The 23,064-nt window shown below is 52.2% G+C and overlaps 2 protein-coding genes across 4 annotated transcripts; both read left to right on the plus strand.

Moving 5' to 3' along the window:
* The first annotated feature begins 2,320 nt into the window (after positions 1 to 2,320).
* LOC120951486 (zinc finger matrin-type protein CG9776-like) lies at positions 2,321 to 9,641 on the plus strand. Of its 3 annotated transcripts, none has more exons than XM_049610919.1 (7): positions 2,321 to 2,718; positions 2,832 to 3,401; positions 3,496 to 3,686; positions 5,067 to 5,395; positions 5,472 to 5,868; positions 6,011 to 6,695; positions 6,765 to 9,641. In XM_049610919.1, exons 1-7 carry the CDS (start codon positions 2,670 to 2,672, stop codon positions 9,455 to 9,457), a joined length of 4,914 nt encoding a protein of 1,637 aa, XP_049466876.1. In that variant the 5' UTR covers positions 2,321 to 2,669; the 3' UTR covers positions 9,458 to 9,641. The 3 variants fall into 3 exon arrangements, with proteins under 3 accessions (XP_049466876.1, XP_040226180.2, XP_040226183.2); XM_040370246.2 differs by having other exon boundaries at positions 6,011 to 6,680; XM_040370249.2 differs by lacking the exons at positions 2,321 to 2,718; positions 2,832 to 3,401; positions 3,496 to 3,686 and adding an exon at positions 3,697 to 4,951.
* Positions 9,642 to 9,805: 164 nt separating this feature from the next.
* On the plus strand, positions 9,806 to 17,901 carry LOC120951485 (putative U5 small nuclear ribonucleoprotein 200 kDa helicase). The gene is made up of 3 exons (XM_040370245.2): positions 9,806 to 10,056; positions 10,137 to 16,373; positions 17,466 to 17,901. The coding sequence occupies exons 1-3, from the start codon at positions 10,012 to 10,014 to the stop codon at positions 17,706 to 17,708; spliced, it is 6,525 nt and encodes a 2,174-aa protein (XP_040226179.2). The 5' UTR covers positions 9,806 to 10,011; the 3' UTR covers positions 17,709 to 17,901.
* Positions 17,902 to 23,064: the final 5,163 nt, after the last annotated feature.

Genomic DNA, 23,064 nt, shown 5'->3' on the forward strand with positions numbered 1-23,064 from the left:
ATTGGCAAAAACTCCCTACATTGGCGCCCATAAGCAAATAGCGTCCAAAGAACCATCCTTCATCGGCTTTCAAATATAACATGCGGCACACATGAGCGTCGAGTCGTTGGCGCAGCAGAATCATTAACTTAAACGATCCTCACGCTCGAGAGATCGTGAACGATTGCGTACTTGTCTTTCGCTTCTACTAGCAATACAAAGAGAGTGACGCATTAATGATGCGTATCTCTTGCCGCTCATTCTATTTCCCCTGACAACTACTTGATCCGTTACTAATTTCCTCGTTAGCTGGGAGATTTCTAAGAACTAAGGTAGGACATGATCTAGACCTGCACAAACGAGCCCCAACCACTGCCGGGTTAATATCCTGCAATGCCGGCACACCTCCAAACGGGAGGTTAAATTAATTTGGCCGTCCGCCGGAAACAGTTGCTCGACTTCGTCACGGCGACCACGTAGTCATAGAGTCGCACGCAGACACATCAGCTCTTCTTTTAACATGCTTCGTTCTGCTTTTTTGTTTGTCGCCGGTTCCTGTAAATTGCATTCCCGTGCCCACTTTTTGTTGATTAATTGGCTATCTTTCTTTTTTTCATTTGCGCACGCGAAAAAGTTGCTTTCTGCGTTTTTGTTCGTGCATGTGCCGGGGCGTGTTGCATTCCCGATGTTTCTGCGTGTACTCCGAGCCGTTGCGGCCCGTGGCAGATAACTTTCGGCGGATAAAAATGACAGCATGTAAGCTGCGGGCCAGTGGACAATGGTTGTATCCCGGGCGATTTGGGGATGGCGTAACAGGTGCTGCTGGTTAATGGAAGAAATCCATTTGGCTTGTTAAACTTCTTTTCCATCGAATGTGTTCTTCTTCTTTCTTTTTTTGGGTTTGCCCAAAACCATGCCTTGGGGTCAAATTCCGGCGAGTGGCGTTATTTTTATCCGTTTCACTCATTGCGTGTTATGAAATGTGCACTGTTTTTGCGTTTCATCCTCTGGTGCAATTATTTTGAATCGTTCCCCTAAAATTGTGCTCCATTTGTAGTTGGAAGCAAGCGATTTTTGCGAACGTGTTCCATCCGATGCTCTACTTCACGACCTTCTCTCCAAAGCAAAACCATGAACCCCGGCACAGTCGCCGCTGCCACGTTCTAGCGACATGCAGTTGCGCTTGCAGAATCCGTATGGCAATAATGTCTCAAAATAGTTCATCTTTGATGGCGATACTTTTTATGTCCTCTGCCTGCCTTGAAGGAGAGACACAGAGAGCGAAGGGAAGGCTGGCCATAAAATCGCCTCCGAAAACAAATATTTTCTGCGCGAGGGTGTGTTACGAAATTGATTTTACTTTTCCGCACCCAAGTTGGCGAATTGGATGCAGTTGAAGAACAATCGAGATGGTGTGCCCCCTCCCCCCCCCTCCCCGTATATCATTTTATAACTGTGGCCTAGGGAAATCTGAAGAAAGATAGGACCCGCTGTGACTAATACTCAGTGGAATTCAGAAATGCAAAGAATTTGGTGTTGTATCGAATAAAAAAAGAGCTGCTCTTCACACGAACTGGATTAAACCAGTGGCAAGTAAATATTTACAGTACAAAAAATCTCCCCCAACACAATCGGGCAGGAAGGTGTGCCCCGGCGTTGGTACGATTTATTTTTGAATGAACCCGACCGATGTTCGGAGTGAAATATGTTCACCATATCTCGCGAACGAACACGTATGACGTCGTAGTTTTGATGTAATTCCTCAAAATGATGGGCGTTCCAAAAAAAAACGGCCCAATAAAGCTGGTAAACAATTTCGCTTTCCACAAGTGGCGCGCGCGTAGAATTAATCATCGATCGTATTTTTGGTCAGTTTGGCAACTTGTTTACAAGGGAGTTTCTCGACATAGCGTCATCGTAGAGATATTGTGGGTTTGTTTTGATTTTCTGTGCAAAAACGAATGATCGCTCCTTATATGGGTATGGAATGAATCGATCGTTTTCCTGTGAATGAAAGCAAAATCCTGCCACGATCATTTTGGAAGATTCAACGAACACACTTCGTGCCTGCACAATTGGGTAATTGCTTTTGAGGCACCCTGTGGGAGAGTACGTTCACAGTCGGTTGAGGGTTGATGTTCCCTGACCGATTTGGCAATATCGACAATATCACACTTTGCAAAAAGGTGCTTTGCATCGTGTAATTTACCTCTTGCTGCAACAAATCAAGCGATAAATGACATTTATTACAAGAGCATACAAAAATAATGAACATTTTAGCATTAAAAACAGTACCGAGGACGCCCTTGGATATTTCCTACCTTCTCACCACAGTGTTGATTATTTTGCACGTAATTTCACCGCTGCTTCAACGAAAACACATAAACACTGCGGAAATGCAGCTAAATTGCAGCATTTGATCACATTTACTACTTGTTTATCGAAAGAAAAGCACCGAAAATTCCCACCGCCAATCGACACCAACAACAACCCCCAACGGATGTCGCCGGGAACTGTCAAAACCGTCGCCACACCGTGTGTATCTATGCACCTTGATCGCTCCGCCAAATAGCACGCGAAGAAGAGAAAGAACGGTGCGGTGCGTACAATTTGTGACCAAGTCGTGTGGAAAATAACACATTTTAGGCGTACAAAGTGTATCTCTTCTATGTTAGTCTTCGTTCGTAGCCATGGAAAAACAGGACGACGACAAAAGCCGCAAATCGCCGGCGGAAAAAGGTAAATGTTGCCGTCGGGTGCTTGTTTACGTACTCGCATCTGCTTCGCCACCAGAGAGTGTTGCTCATCTTCACCTCCCATTCCCCTTTTCCTCGTTCTGATGTTCCCGGCAGGTTCGAAGAAGAAAAGTGACCGCAAATCACGCTCCCGGAGCCGAAGCCGTAGCGCCAGCCGCGCGGACAAGCGACGCAGCCATTCGCGTAGCCCAAACTATCGTCGGAGACATGGCAGGCAGCGGTCCCGCAGCCCGCCAATGTACCGGCCGCGACGTCGCTCGCCCGACCGTGGTCCACCCATGCGCCGACACGGTCGACGAGGTCGGCGTAGTCGCTCGCCCGGCATGGGTGGACGAGGCGGTGGTGGTGTTGGCGGCGGTGGCGGCGGCGGTGTCGGTGGTGGAGGAATGCAAATGGGCATGATGGTCGGTGACCCGAGCGGTGCATACATGATGCAGGGCACGATGTATGACCCTTCCTGCTACGGAGCCTACGCTAACAATGGTGCCTATATGGGCGGATACGGAGGGTATGATTATGGCATGGTGCAGGGCGGGTACGGTACCGCGACAATGATGGACCCGTCCCAGGCGATGATGATGGGCGGCGTAGCAACCGAGTGGGACCATCCCGCACCCGTCCAGCCGGTTGTCCAGGAAACGGAGGAGGAAAAACGCAAGCGCGAAGGTGAGCGTGTGTTTGGCATACCGCTGTTGACTTTCTATCGAGCATCGTTACCAACAACCGCACCGTTCCTGTTTTCCATTTCGTTTGATTGCAGCGGCCATTACGTTCGAGCTGCTGAATCAGCGGGCAGCACTGAAAAAACAGCGCGACGATTATAAGCAGCGTGCGAAGGCGCTGAAGCGTGAACTGAAAACGCTGAAAGAGCAGCGATCCGACCTTTGCTCCGGACGCGAACCGCCCTCACCAACGTCGAACGTTTTTATCAAAGAAAATGACAAACTGCAGGTAGGTTTTCCCAATGCTGACCGAATACGATTACGATCTATGCGAGCACAGCGGCAGACACGGCGGTCGTTCAGAAGCTTCGCTTGGCGACCGCTGTAAAACTAATGTAAGCAATGTTGCGAAAAAAGATAACTCGCCTCCCCTTAAAGATAAGCGACATGACACGAGTTCCAAGAAGTTCACTTGAAAAATATCCATTACCTTCTCCCCCCCTTCCGTACCAATACACACACATAATCCTTATCTTCCGGTCGAAACCATAGATTTCCATTTTCCGCCCATTGCGGCCACGCACCTTCGGACGATAGTTTTCTCTATTTCTCCACTTTTCCCACAGCCTTTAATTGATGATTGTGAGAGATGAATGTGATTGCACAAGTTGCAACAGGAACGAACATTCTGCACAGACACACAGGGGACGATTCACACACGCGAACGGAGTGGGACGAGCCCTCCGCATTGCGGATCCCTTGTTATGCTGCGGACAGCGAAAGGCCGAGACGAGCCTGGGGGCGATCCTGGGGGCATCTTCGCAAACGAACGGCCCGATGCGAATGTAGAATAACAAGATTGTTAAACTATGTACCACTCTCTGTAACGATAGTCTCTGTAAGAGCGGGATGTATTTTGAAGCGGTAAAGCGATGTGTGGCTAGCAATTTGGCAGCAAAACAAGCGGAAACGGCGAGATGTTGGCAAGCGTTACCCAATGGTGCCCACTGTCTTTATGCTTCAGAATACGCTTGCTCCTTCGGCCCGATTGCATCGGGTCGACACGGTTGTAAAACTAGCCTGTAAGCCTTTGGAGACGTGGCGCTTCTGGAGCGGCTGGATCGGCGCTGCGGGCGACATCGGAGAGTCTGAGAGGACCTTTAATGGACCATTGAACGGGTTATCATCCATCATTATCATCCTTTGCAACGCGCTGCCATCACGGCGAGGAGGCTAAAAGCTACGGCCTGCCGCTACCTGGTACCGTTTGTATGCCATCTTTTGGGTGACTAGTTTTAACAGCGCACACACGCACACACTCGGTTCATTCCCTTTCATCAGTAGCAACACACTTCTTTTCTTAACGGATGTCCGCAGTCGTCCGCAGTTTACGATTTCCCCATGCGTGTGTTCGCCTCTCTCCAACACCAACATCCCGCCCTGGTCAGCTAAGCGGTCAGTGTTTGGTCACAAACCGACGTTACCCGTGTGTGTGTCCCATGGTGTTCCGCTTTGCGTTAAGAGTCGGATTAAAGCAAGGTTTCAAACGCAACTGTAAACTTCGCCAACTGCTAGCCACGTGGGGCCCCGTTCCGTATTAATCTGGATCGTGTTTTCCTTTCTCTCTTCTATTTTGCCTTCATCGCGCGCCGTCGTACACGCTGTGCAGTCTCAAATACAGGACAAGATCAAAACGATCGAAAACGTAATCGACATGCTGGATGGTATCATAGCGAAGGACAGGACACCGTCGCCGCCGCCGATGTTGCCTGGAACGACAATGCCACCGCTCGCCACCATTCCGGACCCACCGGCTCCACCATCGCCACCCAGCCCCGGAAACGATGGCGGACGTGCACATCGCAACCCATCACGCTCTCCCCGTCCCGACGGTGGCGCGGATCGTGACCGAACGGACTCACCTTCACCCGAGCGGCTGAAGAATGAAGTCTTGGAGAGTATGCATGCTCGTGGAAAACGCAAACCGACGGACAAAAAGTAAGAGATGTTGCTAGTGGCCGCATAAAACGATGCGTTGTTAACGCCTTCCACATCGCTTCTTCTTCCCCATCAGACAATCCGACCATTCCGAGGGTAAAAAGAAAAAGTCCCCCTACAACTACGTTCACTACGATCCGGAGGTGCACTGGTGTGGCACGTGTAACGTGTTCCCGAAAACGGCCAGAGAGTACCTGGCCCATCTGCACTCGGAGCAGCACCGAAGCAGGACGACCGTCGACGAGGGTTCGAGCGAGGATCACAAGAAGAAAGCAGCACCATGGCGTGCGCAGCTCGACACCGACGATACGATGGTTAACCCGGACGCACCGTCCAAAAGGGCACCGATACGGGGTTTACAATTTTTCGTTCCAGCAACGGCCTGGTACTGCAAGCTGTGCAACTACTGGATGGGGGATCTGCATTGCGCGTCCTGGCACTTAAAATCGCAAACCCATGCCGATGCTTACGGAGTAAGTCGATTAGAATTTCACCCACAATAGGCTAATCATTGCTAAATGATTAACATTCTCTCTCTCTCTCTCTCTCTCTCTCTCTCTCTCTCTCTCTCTCTCTCTCTCTCTCTCTCTCTCTCTCTCTCTCTCTGTTTGCTAGAAATACATCGATGGCCATAAAAACTACGAAACTGACTGGAAGGCAGAGCGGCAAACTGCGTTCGAAAAGTACGGAGCTTCTGCTGGCAAGGACGCACTAGCGGACGGCGACATTCCGGCGCCACCACCGCCACCGACCGCGGAAGAGCTTCGATTGGCAGCCTCGGGCGCTCCCCAGTCGAACGATGCGTTCGTCGGTGCATCCTCCGCTTTCCAGATTCTACCAAAGAACTCGCTTCAGGAGCACAAGGGCGGAGCACCGTTCGAGGTATCGTCGCCGGCGCTCACGGCAAAGGACGAACCGCAACCATCGAGCGCGTCGAAAAAGTCGAAAAAGAAGAAATCGCGCAAGGAAGAACGGAAGGAAAAGAAAAAGAAGAAGCGAACGAAGAAGCGGAAGCGAGCGGCCGCCTCGTCCAGCTCGTCGTCGTCCAGCAGCAGCTCCGACTCTTCCGATTCCGAGTCCGATTCTGGGTCCGATCGGGAAAGCAAGGCAAGCGATAAGAATGAAAACCCTATACACGCGGCCATGCGTAACATTTTGAACGCGAAGGAGGTGAATGCGCGAGAGGTAATGGCTGCGGCCGCGGCTGTTGCTGCTGCCGCCGGTAAATCCAGCGCGCCGAACGAACCGGGAGCGGCGGCAGCAGGTGCTGTCGGAGCAACGAAAGGTGAGCCAAGTTTAGGTAGGTGCTTTTGTCTATCAATTGGCACGGAAGAAGCAACTGTTAACGTTTACTTTGCTATGATTGCAGGCAAATGGACGGTGGTGCATCCAGCGCAGGAAAGAAAAATGGGTGCATCGCTTGGAGCAGCAGCATCGATACCGGCAGCACCGTCGGCATCGTCAGCGGGCACTGCTTCAAACCTCGCTCCTTCGAACGCCTCCAGCCAGAGTGTGGACGACAGGAAGCGCAATGTGCGTGAGGAGGAACGGGACCGAGACCGTGAAAAGGATCGTGATCGTGACCGTGACCGCGACCGAGACAGTAGACGTAGTGTCGATCGGCGCGACCGATGGGGTCGACGGGATAGCCCGGATCGGTACGGCGGACGTGACCGTGACCGTGACCGGGGCAGAAGAACCGATTACCGCGACTATCGTGATCGGCGCGATAGACGTCGCAGTCGTTCGAGGGGACGCCGTAGCCGCAGTGGAAGCGGCGGCCGAAGGTTCCGCCGTAGGTCGTATTCGCGGTCGCGCACACCGCGTTCACGATCCCGCAGCCGGTCCCGTACCAGCCGTGGTGGCAGCCGTCATCGACAAATCGAAAAAGCGGTTCCTAACTTCCCGCCCGAGCCGAAACCGACCAAAGCGGAGAAGAAGGCACCGAAGCCGTTTAGCCGCTCGGACGGTGGAAGTTCCACGAGTAAAAAGAGCAAAGCCTCATCGAGCAGTGCAGGCAGCAAAGGAAGCTCTACCGAGAAGGGTAGCGCGCCCAAGAAGCTTCCCTTTATTGGCCGCATGCCTGTGTTTAAAAAGCAGCAGGCAGACAACGCGAAGAAGGAAGAAGCGGCAGCAGCTGCAGCTGTGGCGACAGTTCCAACGGCCGAGGAAAGCAATGAGGCTGGAGCTGTGCTTGAGCAGCAAACCGAAATGGTTTCCGCGCAGCTCCACGAGTCAATGGTCGGTGGCTTTGCTTCGGATAATGCCACCGAAGCGGCGGCGGCAACGTTAGCCATGATGCAGGGCCAGGAGGGCGTGTATGATCCGCAGCAAATCGCACAAACCGCAGGAACCGACGCGTACCAGTATGCGAATCTCGAAATGGACGAAACGGTCACACCGCAAGACATGGACTTGGTCAGTGCGGAGGAGCAAATGGGTGAGGCGGAGATGGTGGTGGACCAGGGGGAGAGTAATGCCGAAGACAGCACGACGCTTGCCACCGACAGCGCCCTGCAGGAGGACCCGGATGCGTACGTTTCGGCCGATGGGCAAGTGCCGCTGCCGAAAGATTTCCAAGAAGCGCTCGACATCATTTACGATGGTGGCGACAAGCCGAAGCGTGCGGATGTGATTGCCAAGGAGGCAGCGGCGGCGGCAGCAGCTGCGGCAGCGGCAGCCAAGCCGCCAGAGATGGTGCCGGATCCGCACGAGCAACCGGGTGCAATGGTACCGGGAATGGTAATGATGATGGACCACGATCAGCCCCACATGATCGTGCCGGAAGCGATCGACATGTACAACCAGCAGTACGCACTACAGTATGGTATGCATCCGGCCGAGTACATGGCAGCGGCAGGGGCGGCAGCCGTTCATGGCATGATGACAATGGGGCACGGTGTCGTACCTACCGAGATGCATTACGTGGAGGACGAGTCGCAGAACCAGCCGCTGGACAATATGATGTACGGTGCAATGCATGCTGCCTCGAATGCGGCCGCAATGATGCACCATCATCAGCAAATGGTGGCCGCCGGTGCACTGGATCCCAACGCGGCCGCTTACGCCATGGCAATGGCAGCCGGTGGTGGTTATACGCCGGAGATGATGGCCATGCATCATCAAGCAGCGGGTGGTGTTACGGAGGGTCAGCCAATGATGGACCCGTCCGTTTCAGCAGCGTTGTATGCTACTGATGGTTCGGCGGCACAGGAGTCGGGTACCGTTGAAACCACCACACAAGAAACTACTGGACAAGAGCATGCACAGCAACAGGAACAAAAAGAAGAACATGAACAGGGAGCAATACAAGAACAAGAAAAGGAACAAGAACAGTCATCTGAACAAGAAAAAGAACTTTCTCCAGAGCATGAACATGAGCCAGAAAGAGAAGAGGTACAGGAAGATAAACTGGAACAGGAGTATAACCAGGAGCAAGATCGTCCTGTTGAAAATTTCGAATCAGAATCGACACAACAATTGGAGGACAGCGATACCCCACAGGACAATATTGTTGAGGAAACGGATATGCCTAGCAGCGCCAATGAAGAGTCAGTTGAGGCCGAGCAAGTAGAACAGGAACCAGTAGAAGAAGGCTATGCTTACCTGGAGCATGAGCAGCAAGAGGTAGAAGAAGGTTACTCCTATCCCGAGCACGAACAGGAAGCAGTAGATGAAGAGTACACGTACTCGGAACACGTGCAGCACGTGGTAGAGGAGGCCCCGGTTTCCGACAATGATGGCGAAGCATGTGTAGTTATGCCGGAAGGAGAAGAAGAATACGTTGAAGAATCGATGCAATCGAACGACAACTACGAGCAACCCGCTTCGGAGGAACCGTGTGATGCAGAGGAAGAGGAGGCGGAGGAGGTGGAGGAGGTGGTGTATTCGAATGAAAACTTCGATCAAATGGGATCCGACGAGAATGGTGTAGCGCAGGAGCAACAGTACGAACAAGGTGGGCCGATGCAGTCGACCCAATCCTTGCTGGACAGTATGATGGCCGCTGCCATGGGCGACTACATAGAAGAGGAGGTGACCGAAGACCAGTCGCAAGATTAGTAGTAGCGCATGTTATGATAGCATTCACACACACACACACAATAGGAAAGCAAATGTTGAACAGCATCAACTTGAATTGTTTATACACCTTTTCAGTCAATTTTAAACTTTGATTTTGCACATGCAGCTGCATACGGTGTACATGGGACAAATGGTAAATTTAATAAAAGTACTGCTTACCAAATGCGCATGAGTTTTTGTGATTTTTGTTGTGAATTTAATTCTAGTTTACGAAATGTTTGTTTCCCGCAACGGAATGGTTGAATATTAACCAAGGTATATACATGCATGAAGCACCCTTTTCTGTTAGTACCTTGACTCGACACTTGCTTTCACCAATACCACTGCATTCTCCATTAAACGTCAAAACAATCCACAAGCCGAAAGCGCTTGTTTCGTATGAAAGAAATTGTGAAGAATTTAGTGAAATTGTGCGTAATTACTAATAGTAAACCAATCACTCAGCGCATAGGACTAGTGTTCATTCGTTTTAGAGTCGTTTAAGACCGGAGTTTGTAAGGAATTAAGTTTAGCAGTATCACAACAACAGCAGCATGGCTGACGCAGCAGCACGACAGCTACAGTACGAGTACAAGGCGGTAAGTTGTGAAATGGGTCGTGTTATTTGGATGCTTCGTCCCAAAATGCCTACAACATCTGGATTCTCCATCGTCCGCAGAACTCAAACCTTGTGCTTCAAGCGGATGTGCGCCTCATCGAGCGTCCTCGGCGTGATGAGGCAACGGGCGAGGTAATTTCGCTCGTTGGCAAGCTCGACGGTACCCGGATGGGAGACCGGGCGCAGCGCAGCAAGCCGGAGAAAACGGAAGAGCGTAAAGCGAAGCGGCAGAAGCGCGACGAGGCCCAGTACGACTTTAACAGCATGAAAGGCGCAACGCTGCTTTCCGAAGGTATCGACGAGATGGTCGGCATCGTGTATCGGCCAAAGACGCAGGAAACGCGCCAAACGTACGAGGTGCTGCTCAGCTTCATCCAGGAAGCGATCGGCGACCAGCCGCGCGACATTTTGCGCGGTGCGGCGGATGAAATTTTGGCCGTGCTGAAGAACGATCGTATGAAGGAGCGTGAAAAGAAGCGCGAAATCGACGGTTTGCTGGGCAGTGTGGCGGATGAGCGGTTCGCGCTGCTGGTGAATCTGGGCAAGAAGATTACGGACTTTGGGTCGGATGCGGCCACCGCCATCGGTGGTGCGGGACAGGCCGGCCCGGGAGGGGACGAACCGATCGATGAAACGTACGGCATTAACGTGCGGTTTGAAGAGTCGGAGGAAGAGTCGGACGAGGATAAGTATGGAGAGGTGCGCGAAGACGATGGGCAGGACGAGGGCGAGGAGGCCCGGGACGATGGTATTCTGCATGCGGAAAACCTGGGCGGCGGAGAGGATATGAACAAGAAGGAGAAAGCGCTTGATCCGCGCGACATCGATGCGCACTGGCTGCAGCGTTGCTTGCGCAAGTACTACAACGATTCAATGATGTCCCAGGCAAAAGCGCTCGAGGTGTTGAGCGTGCTGAAGGAGTCGGGCGACGATCGGGAGTGTGAGAACCAGCTGGTGCTGCTGCTGGGCTACGATTGTTTCGATTTTATCAAACAGTTGAAGAAGAACCGACAAATGATCTTGTACTGTACGATGCTGGCGCAGTCGCAGAGCGAGAGTGATCGGGCGAAGCTGCGCGATCGTATGAAGTCGGATGCGGCACTGGCGAAGATCTTGCGTCAGCTCGATACAGGCAAGCAGGAAGCGCAAGAAGCGCGCGACTATGCCAACGGTGGTGGAGCGGATGGATCGGATACAAAAACTTCGCTTCGATCGCGTCGCGAGCGGGCCATGGACGAAGGCGCCATGGACGACATGGACGTACACGTGGGCGGTGCTGCCGAACGGACTGCCCCGGTAGGGGGGACCATTTTGGGCAACCGAACCGTGCTGGAGCTGGACGAGCTAGCATTCACCCAAGGCTCGCATCTGATGGCCAACAAACGCTGCCAGCTGCCGGACGGATCGTTCCGCAAGCAACGCAAGGGCTACGAAGAGGTGCACGTGCCCGCCCTTAAACCGCGCCCGTTCGACGAAGATGAGGAGCTGATCGCCATCGAGAAGCTGCCGAAGTATGTGCAGCCAGTGTTTAGCGGGTTCAAGACGCTGAACCGCATACAGAGCCGGCTGTACAAGAGCGCACTGGAGAGCGACGAAAATCTGCTGCTCTGCGCACCCACCGGCGCTGGTAAGACGAACGTGGCCCTGCTCACGATGATGCGCGAGATCGGCAAGCACATCAACGACGACGGTACGATCAATGTGGACGAGTTTAAGATCATCTACATTGCGCCGATGCGATCGCTGGTACAGGAAATGGTGGGCAACTTTGGCCGGCGGCTGGCGACGTACAATCTCACGGTGGCGGAGTTGACGGGCGACCATCAGCTGAGCCGGGAGCAGATTGCGGCGACACAGGTCATCGTGTGCACGCCGGAAAAGTGGGACATTATCACGCGCAAAGGAGGCGAGAAGACGTACACGCAGTTTGTGCGGTTGGTGATTATTGATGAAATCCATCTGCTGCACGATGAGCGTGGTCCCGTGCTGGAGGCGCTCGTCGCCCGCACGATCCGGAACATCGAAACGACGCAGGAAGATGTGCGCCTTGTCGGTCTTTCGGCCACACTGCCCAACTACCAGGATGTGTCGACGTTCTTGCGCGTTCGCCCGGAAACGGGATTGTTCTACTTTGACAACAGCTACCGACCGGTCGCCCTCGAGCAGCAGTACATCGGTGTGACGGAGAAGAAGGCACTGAAGCGGTTCCAGGTGATGAACGACATCGTGTACGAGAAGGTGATGGAGCATGCGGGCCGCAACCAGGTGCTGGTGTTTGTGCATTCGCGCAAAGAGACGGGCAAGACGGCACGCGCCATCCGCGACATGTGCCTCGAGAAGGACACGCTCGGGACGTTTCTGCGCGACGGGTCGGCCAGCATGGAGGTGTTACGGTCCGAGGCGGAGCAGGTGAAAAACCAGGAGCTGAAGGATCTGCTGCCGTACGGATTTGCGATCCATCACGCCGGCATGACGCGCGTTGACCGTACGCTGGTGGAGGATCTGTTTGCCGATCGACACATCCAGGTGCTGGTGTCGACTGCGACCCTTGCGTGGGGTGTGAATCTGCCGGCCCACACCGTCATCATCAAGGGCACCCAGGTGTACAATCCGGAGAAGGGCCGCTGGGTCGAGCTGGGCGCACTGGACGTGCTGCAGATGCTGGGTCGTGCCGGTCGGCCCCAGTACGACACGAAGGGTGAAGGTATTCTCATCACCAACCACAGCGAGCTGCAGTACTACCTCTCGCTGCTGAACCAGCAGCTGCCGATCGAATCGCAGCTCATCTCCAAGCTGCCGGACATGCTGAACGCCGAGATTGTGCTCGGTACGGTGCAGAACGTCAAGGATGCCGTCACTTGGCTCGGCTACACGTATCTCTACATCCGGATGCTGCGCCAACCGACCCTGTACGGCGTGTCGATCGATGCGGTGAAGGAGGATCCGCTGCTCGAGCAGTTCCGCGCGGATCTCATCCACACGGCAGCACTGCATCTGGAGCGCAGCGGTCTGATCAAGTACGATCGCAAGAGCGGCCACCTGCAGGTGACGGAAGTCGGTCGCATTGCGTCGCACTACTACTGCACGCACGATACGATGCTCACGTACCACCAGCTGCTGAAGCCCACGCTCAGTGAGATCGAGCTGTTCCGCGTGTTCTCCCTGTCCGGAGAGTTCCGCAACATTACCGTGCGCGAGGAGGAAAAGCTCGAGCTGCAGAAGCTGATGGAGCGCGTGCCGATCCCGATCAAGGAAAGCATGGAAGAGCCGAGCGCCAAGGTGAACGTGCTGCTGCAAGCGTACATCTCGCAGCTGAAGCTGGAAGGATTCGCCCTGATGGCCGACATGGTGTACGTTACGCAGTCGGCGTCGCGGCTTTTGCGCGCCATCTTCGAAATCGTGCTGCACCGCGGCTGGGCCCAGCTGGCCGACAAGTGTCTGACGCTCTGCAAGATGATTGACCGGCGCATGTGGCAAAGCATGTCGCCGCTGCGACAGTTCCGCAAAATGCCCGAGGAGATTGTGAAGAAGATCGAGAAGAAAAACTTCCCCTGGGAGCGGCTGTACGATCTGGAGGCGAACGAAATCGGCGAGCTGATCCGCGTGCCCAAGCTGGGCAAAACGATCTACCGCTACATTCACCAGTTTCCCAAGCTGGAACTCTCGACCCACATCCAGCCGATCACGCGGTCAACGCTGCGGGTCGAGCTGACCATCACGCCCGACTTCCAGTGGGACGAAAAGGTGCACGGCCAGTCGGAAGCGTTCTGGATTCTGGTGGAGGATGTCGACTCGGAGGTGATCCTGCACCATGAGTACTTCCTGCTGAAGGCAAAATACTGCACCGATGATCATCTGGTGAAGTTCTTCGTGCCGGTGTTCGAACCCTTGCCGCCGCAGTACTTCCTGCGCATCGTGTCCGATCGCTGGATCGGTGCCGAAACGCAGCTACCCGTCTCGTTCCGGCATTTGATTCTGCCGGAGAAAAACCTTCCCCCGACGGAGCTGCTCGATCTGCAGCCGCTGCCGATCACCGCGCTGCGTGATCCCTCGTTCGAGGCACTGTACGCCGACCGGTTCCCTCAGTTTAACCCAATTCAGACGCAAGTGTTTAACGCGGTTTACAACAGCGAAGATAACGTGTTCGTTGGGGCCCCGACCGGGTCGGGCAAAACGACCATCGCGGAGTTTGCCGTGCTTCGGCTTCTCTCGCAGAATCCGGCCGGCCGCGTGGTGTATCTGGTGGCGCGCGATCCGCTGGCCGATCTTGTGTTTCACGAGTGGCATCAACGGTTCAGCCAGTCCTCGCTCGGCTGCAAGGTGGTGAAGCTGACCGGCGAGACCGGAACCGATCTGAAGCTCATCGCTAAGGGACAAATCATCGTAACGACCGCCGACAAGTGGGACGTGCTTTCGCGCCGCTGGAAGCAGCGCAAGAACGTCCAGAACGTGCAGCTGTTCATCGTGGACGAGCTGCAGCTGATCGGTGGTGAGGACGGCCCGGTACTCGAAGTCGCTTGCTCGCGTATGCGCTACATTTCATCGCAAACCGAACAACCGATACGTATAATCGCACTGTCTGCCTCGCTGGCCGATGCGCGCGATATCGCACAATGGTTGGGCTGTGGTACGAACGCCACCTTTAACTTCCATCCCTCCGTTCGTCCCATTCCGCTGGAGCTGCACGTGCAAGGGCTGAACATAACGCACAATGCGTCGCGTGTTGCCGCCATGTCGAAGCCGGTGTACAATGCGATCACCAAGTTCAGCCCGCACAAGCCCGTGATCGTGTTCGTGACGTCGCGCAAGCTGGCCCGGCTAACGGCGATCGATGTGCTGACGTACTGTGCGGCAGAGCTGCAGCCCAATCGATTCTTCCACGCCGAGGAGGAAGACATCAAACCATTCCTGGACCGCATGACGGACAAAACGCTGAAGGAAACGCTCTCGCAAGGTGTGGCGTACATGCACGAGGGGCTGACGGCGGCCGACCAGCGCATAGTGGAGCAGCTGTTCGACTCGGGCGCGGTACAGATCGCCATCTGCACGCGCGATCTCTGCTGGGCGCTGAACATTAGCGCCCATCTGGTGATAATTATGGACACGCAGTTCTACAACGGCCGGAACCATACGTACGATGACTACCCGATTACCGATGTGCTGCAAATGATCGGTCGTGCCAATCGACCGCTGGAAGATGACGACGCGAAGGCAGTGCTGATGTGTCAAAGCTCGAAGAAGGATTTCTACAAGAAGTTCCTCAACGAACCGCTGCCGGTGGAGAGCCATCTCGATCACCGGCTGCACGATCACTTCAATGCGGAGATCGTGACGAAGACGATCGAAAACAAGCAGGACGCCGTCGACTACCTCACGTGGACGTTCCTGTACCGGCGCTTGACACAGAATCCCAACTACTACAACCTGCAGGGCGTTACCCACCGGCACCTCTCCGATCACCTGTCGGAGCTGGTCGAATCGACACTCTCCGATCTGGAGCAATCGAAGTGTATCGGGGTGGAGGATGAGATGGACGCCCTTCCGCTCAATCTGGGCATGATTGCGGCGTACTACTACATCAACTACACGACGATTGAGCTGTTCAGTCTGTCGCTGAACAGCAAGACCAAGATCCGAGGTTTGCTTGAAATCATTTCCTCCGCCGCCGAGTACGAGGATCTGATCGTGCGCCATCACGAGGATAACATACTGCGCAGCCTGGCGGGACGGTTGCCGAACAAGCTGACCGGCCCGAACGGAACCGCCCCCAAGTACAATGATCCACACATCAAGACGAACTTGCTGCTGCAGGCCCACCTCTCCCGTCTGCAGCTCGGTGCCGAGCTGCAGGGCGACACGGAGCAAATCCTCGGCAAAGCCATCCGCCTGGTGCAGGCGTGCGTCGACGTACTGTCGTCCAACGGGTGGCTGTCGCCCGCCGTCGCTGCGATGGAACTGGCCCAGATGGTAACGCAGGCAATGTGGAGCAAAGATTCGTACCTGAAGCAGCTGCCCCACTTCACCACGGAAATCATCAAGCGCTGCCAGGAGAAGGGCATCGAGACGGTGTTCGACATCATGGAGCTGGACGATGACGATCGGACCCGGTTGCTCCAGATGACCGATCAGCAGATGTCGGACGTGGCACGGTTCTGCAACCGCTATCCGAACATTGAGCTCACCTTCTCGGTGCTAGACAAGGATCGCATTCATTCTGGATCGTCCGTCGATGTGGAGGTGGCATTGGAGCGCGAGGATGACGTGACGGGTCCTGTGATTGCTCCGTTCTTCCCCCAGGTAAGCGCTGAGCTATTTATAACGATCGTAGAGGTTGTAAATCGATCGAATATGTTTTTCAAGCGATAAGAACGCTTGCTGCTTGTTTTGTTGCAATGGCTCAGTGAGCGTTTAATGGCAAAATCAAGCTGCAGGAATGAGCAGCCAATCGATCAAATGGGGTAATCTGTACTGCTTGATCTTTAAACAGGATGTTCCTGGGAATTGTGTAGTTTGTGCGAGAAGTGTATTGATAGATCGACAATTCGATTGTTGATGATAAGAGTGCAATAGATTGTAAAGATTGGAACTGGAACTATGGCACGATGTCCAAGGTTTCGGTAATGCCTCATGAACTTCATGAAATGTTTGAACTGTATAACCTTTGATGCATAGCTTAGAGATTGAATGGAGACTTCTGCGTAAAGATCAAAATTTGCATTTCAGCCACTTGACACACACGTAGGTTTGTAGGTTTAGTGGTGCACTCATGAAAACTGATCCCACTTCCTACGTCCTGCGCTTCGTAGTTGCAGTAATCGGAGCTGTAATAGGATCGAAAACAAAACTCGAATAGTATAGTGTGTGTATAGAAGCAATGCGAACGAGCAGAGCAGAGGCGCCCAATAAATCAGCCCGAAGATTAAATAGCACTCTGCTGGCGGCATCCAATAATCGATCATTATTAATCGCCCCTATGCGCGCGCGCCCAGCTCTGATCTGATTACCTTACCGAGGGACTATGGGAGAGGGCGTATTGCTTTTGGTTTCGGTTGACGGTTCGTTCCTTGACCACACAGATCACACAAGAAACCACAAACCAAACCGATCCGAACCCTCCACCAACCAAGTTCTCATCATGAATGGACTTGGAAGAAGTAGTTAGCCTCAGATCTTGACCTTTTATGCTGTTAATGTGAACATGATGAATGAAGCAAAAACAAAACAACAACACTTTGCTGCTCATTGCTCTTCTCTCTGTATTTGGGACCGTTTTGCCAATCCTTTAATCTATGACAGCTTTCTTCTTAATTACTTCAACCTCAGAATGGGGTATTATGTTACATATTTTGTTTACACCTTTCTCTTTCTCTCTCTCTCTCCTCTCATTAGAAACGCGAGGAAGGCTGGTGGGTCGTTATCGGTGATCCAAAAACGAACTCGCTCCTGTCCATCAAACGGCTCACGCTGCAGCAGAAGGCAAAGGTGAAGCTGAACTTTGTCGCGCCGAGTCCGGGCCACCACGAGTACACGCTCTACTACATGAGCGATTCGTATCTGGGCTGCGATCAGGAGTACAAATTTTCCATCAACGTAGGCGATTTCCAGTCGGAGAGCGAAAGCGAATCGGACTAAGGGCGTTATGTTGTGCTGTGCAGGGGGAGCAGTGCACAACCGTTTCGGGGTTTGTATTATCGGTGCATACATTTGAATGGTCGTATAGTTTTAAAACAAAAGTGCGTGTGTGTGTTTCACTTTACCTTAAACCACTGAAAAAGCTATGTATTTCTTACAAGACAGCATCCATAAATAGAACATCTAAACTATCCGTAGATTTAAAACAAAAACGGTAAATCTTTCGACTCCGAACCAAATGTCCCCAAAATCCTTCGTGCCCAAATGAATACACACATTGTCCATCTTCTTCAGTTTGCCCTTTCCCCTCCTTCCATCCCATCCCATGGACACTGGTCGTGTCGGTCCTTCCGGTTTTTCTTTACCTGTTCCGCTTCCGACTCAAATTTCAAGGCATCAATTCTCCTGCAGCGCGAAACCTTATCCCAAAACGTGTCTAATATTTCTTTACGGTCTGCGCGTGTGCGTGCGATTCCACGAAAAAGCGCAAAAAGTCGTGTACAGTGTACATGTACATTACCCCAACTTGGTAGACGCCTCCCTCCCACCGATGGGTAGAGATAGAGGCGCAGAATACCAACTAATCGATCGAATTACAAGTGAAGAACAATGGACCAAAAGGCCGTCCTTTTGAAAATTAGTGCCGAAATACGAACCGCTCGCGGCCGTTGCGCGTTCGAAAAGCGCGCCCAGCGTGGGAGGTTGGAGGGCGGCGGGGAGGTTCAGTATCGATTTCGGAACGATGCACCGTGTGCCCGTCCACTAGTGGTACTAGAGGTGTTGTAATTTTTGGCTTTTCAGATGTTTGTGTGTGTCGATCGGATCGGGTAAGGGAGGATACCAAGTGTGTGATCGTCTTCTCCGACACACCCCACGCGTGTTGGGGGTGTGTTCGTGCTGTGCTGCTTCCTCATCCGCTTACAGTTCCGGCCCGGAATGGTGTCACGTGTGTGTGCACGCGCGTGTGCATGTGTGTGATCTTTTGTTTCCGCACGCTTGCGGATAAAATTCAATGTTTTGCAAACACCGAATGTAAACCGAACTCTTCTCCGACTCGTGCTGTGGCCACGAGCATCGTGTTGCATATCACGCCTTTCAATGAGCAGTGAGAGGGAACGTAGGTGGAAAGGGTGCACTGGTAAACGTGGGCAATTGTGCATCTGCTGCATGGTATATTAGATTGAAGGTAACAAGTGTTTCTTTCAATGTACTGACATGCTGAACGTGCTCATCTTTACCTCTAGACTCTAGACGGCGCCATCATCTCTCAAGGTAGAATAGATTGATAACACGTAAATAGGGGGGAGTGCCGAGGCGCTTCAGAATCGCCCTGTTTGCGATCGAGTGGGTGAAACTTTCCGTGAAATCCTTGTTTGACAGCTCGCCAGGCACATGCGGGCGCCGAGATCGAACCGCAATCGTTTGCTAATTGCTGCCATGTTACGGATCAAAGGATGCGCGTGCAGCCAGGCTTACTCGCTCACTCTCTCTCTCTATCTATCTTTCCCTTTCTGGAGTGAAAGAAAACACACGATCGAGCAGTGTAGACACACCACGATGATGATGTCGGTACAAGATGTTCCAACAAGATCGAGCTGTTCGATAGAGAATGTTTATTGCTTAGTGATTGTCTAACAAAAAAAAAAACAACCGTTTAATTTACTACAGTCAACAAGGCCGGGAAATCAAATCGATCGATCATTCATACACCCAACATTGTTCATTTGTGACCAGCAGATATTTTTAAAACACCCAGAGAAGACACCGAAAAGTGAAAGAGCCCTTAACCTAACGCTTAACTATTTGAATCAAACCCTCAACCCTCCCCCAGCACACAAACACACTAGCGATGAATGTGAATGAGTCCCAAAAAAACCGGTTCAATAGTCCCTATTCCCTTTCCCCCGTAGAGACGGTGGTATGCATTTGTTCGCCTCTTCGAACGGGCTGTGCATCTTGGAACGGGTTACAAGCGGCTTAACGCCCTTTTGAATAGTTCCCCTTAACCGTTGTCACCACTTGATTGATGGTGGTATGGTAATCTGCCTTCCCCCTCCCCGAAAAGGGCATACTTACCGCTAAACGTAAAGCTGAAGAGCTGTGTCTTTTGATGGGGGGGGGAACAAAAGAGCTTTCCAAGGAGCCGTTTCGAGGGCTTTGTAGCACTTTCCTCTGGAATAGAACTGAGCAAACACAACTTCTCTTTATTGTGTTCTTAAAAACTAAAAAGCGTTTTTAGAGGCGCCAGCCACACTTTTGAGTGCTTTATCTCGAGAGTACCTTTTTTTAATATCGCTTCCCTGGGAAGAAAGGAAATAACGATCCTATTTGAATAAAGGAGAAACCTTCGCCAGCTATACGGTGTAGCTAACAGGTCACTTTCTCCTGTCGACGACAAAGTTTGGACTCCACATTTCCGCTTAGTGTTTACAAAATGCATTTGCATTCGCGACGCTTTAACACCACCCTCAACCCTGTTCATCGAGCCTCCGTTGCATGCGGCCACGGGATGACATCTGTCGCCATTAAGCGCGCTGATTAACCAACAGACAGCAGAGGCACCAAACGATGCAGTACGGGCTCTGGGGGGAGATGACGAGCAAGCAAACATAGCAAGTACCACAGCCGCCATCCTCGCCTCCTCACATCTCCAGCCAGTCAAGCCAGCAGCGAACAGACAGGCAATCCAGTACTGCCCACCCGGCGTGGCATGCGCTAGCTGCATGATTTGTTTATTTTCGGAACAACCGGCCAGTCTCGCGCACGTTGGTGGTGGTGGTGGCTTTTTCTCTATCGCTAGCACACTATCACGAACTCGGATGGCTCGAACCCTGCGCGGCCGGCCGGGAATCTCCAACACACCGCCCGCTGCACTGCTCCATCTCTCTCTCTCTCTCAACCCTCCACAGGGCGGGGTTGGAAAGGCACACAGACGAAAAAAGGAAGCTAAAAATAAAGACTTATGAATTATGAATGCTTCCCGAATGACACATCCACAGCCGATGGTTTGGAGCTCTCGTGCTCGGAATGTAATTATGTTGGGCATTTGGGTAGCCAAGGCATTCCTACATTGGAAGTTAACTCTCGATCGATGAAATACGGGCAAAGTTACCGTGAAAAGGCTTACGATCACCTAAAGCTATTGTTAAAGCATCTTCTTACCACTACTAATCAAATTTGGGGCAAAAATGCGTGCCAACTTCACCACTACAGAGAGAGAGAGAGAGAGAGATGTGATCGATGACAGATCCTTGCAGCTCCAAAGGGAACAGGGCTTCAGTTAGTGCAAAGAAAGTGTCCCGCAGTGTTCGGCTCTTGCCGATGCACGATCACTTTGGGAGGAAATTGAGCTGTGTTTCTGTTTCTTTTAACGTGTTATTTAATCCTTTTTGTTAGACTGTCTTCTTTTTTTTTACTATAACTCTCTGTTTTGTGATCGCGGGTTTTATGTGATATGTTCTGCCCGAGGGCTCCCGCAATGCATCAAATGCATCCCTACACATTGTGATAATGGTATAAAGGTGTGTATCGTGTATCTGTTTTCGGGTGCAACAAATCGAACACAGTGAATGATCGTGAATGATCTTTGCTATGGTGATCTACGAAGCTGCTCTTGTAGTGCCATTTCACTGTACATTTACTTTACCTGAGTCGGGTTCGGGGTCATCACCGCAATAAACGGACGTGGATAACACACGCATATGAACCATTTTGTTTCTAGACAACTCGTCGCTTCGCAGGTTTGAACGTGTAGTAATGCCATGCGTGTTTCGATGTGTTATCAATAGGGCAGAGCGCTCTCACGTAACCTAACGCAGCTGACGTAGTGTGCCCATCGCTGCGAACACAGTGTCACATATAAGTGTGTGAATCACGGGTCACATACTGCTTGTATGGGTTTGTGAGTTGTTTGAAATCGCGCTTGAAGTGGTTTTAATTAGCCCAATGCCGGAAATGACTACCTCTACGAATGGTAGATAAATCGAACGAAGCTGTCGTGGTGTTGGGTATCCCTCAAGCCCACAGAGCACGTGCGTTACTTTAAATTAGCACGCGGAACACACCCCCTCGATCGATCGGACGAAAGCAGCCCGTGTGCATCTCTCGTACGATCGCCTTCGTCGACGGTATGGCACGAAATTCGGTTGGGCGGGGGGTGTTTGCTTCCAACAATAGACTCAAAACAACCATTATGCGAGATCGATGCACAGGTAAATCACAAATTTAGCCCACACTGCTGTTGACACTGTGCTGTGTACCTTGCCAGAGCTTGACGTTTGGGCTATTTAAAGGACACGCCCAAGTTCACTATTGCACACCTGTACACGCTGGCAAGGTATTGGCGCGCGTGTCTTACCATCCATCCTTTGCCGCGCATCCTTTTGCCAGCAACAGCAGTACCAGAGAAAATCAAACAAAAACAAAACCAGCTGAGACGATGTCACGATGTGACCTGGTGGGCTTACATCAGGACGGTACGGTGGTCCCGTAATGGGAAAAGGGACGGCCCTGATCGTTCGCAGAGCGCGGCGACGGCAAAGGGCGCGATAATGAACAGGCAGGGCTCAGGCACTCTTTACTCCCTCTTTCGTCATAATAACCGTTGTCTACCGATAATGGCCAATGTTATTTTCACAAACCTCAGCCTCTGTCGCCGCCGCCGCCGCCACCTCCGCTACACCGCTCGGTGGCAAAAGGGCATAAAATGCAGTGTCGCGCCCGGTTTAAGCGGCACTGATAAGCGGCCGCACTTGGCCAGATGCACGATAAGCATCACTCTTTTCCTCTCAATCGCTAACTATCTCTTTCTTTCTTTCGCTTTCTCTCGCTCTCTCTCTCTCTCTCTCTCTCTCTCTATCTCTCTCTCTCTCTCTATCTCTCTCTCTCTCTATCTCTCTCTCTCTCTCTCTGATCTTTGTTGATCGCATTCGAGTTGTGGTTTTTTGCGTTTGGACAACACTTTCACGCCACGAGTGTGCCGGCTGCTGCTGATCCTTAAATATAAACTACAACCTAAATCCTTCTGCTTAAACGTGCGCCAATGTTGGTGCGGATCTTGGCGCAGCATTCTCTTATCTAAGCGCAAGATAAATCATGACGACATTGTGGGCGATGCACACACAGAGTGTTGCCTTGTCTTACTATCGGCTATGCACCGCAGCACTGTTTGCAGTTTCGCCGAGAGTATAGAAGAGCGCGGTGAGAACATAAATGTTGCTCTCATGTGAAGGAGATATGGAAAAAGTCATGTTTTAGGGGTGACCTTGAAAAACTATTACACAAAATTAATAATTAATTTCCAGAAGTTGTAGAAGAGCAGGAAAAAAGAATGTTATAGAATGAATCTACAACTGCA

This window comes from Anopheles coluzzii, chromosome 2 (assembly GCF_943734685.1).
Source record: "Anopheles coluzzii chromosome 2, AcolN3, whole genome shotgun sequence".
In the NCBI taxonomy this organism is placed as follows: Eukaryota; Metazoa; Arthropoda; class Insecta; order Diptera; family Culicidae; genus Anopheles; species Anopheles coluzzii.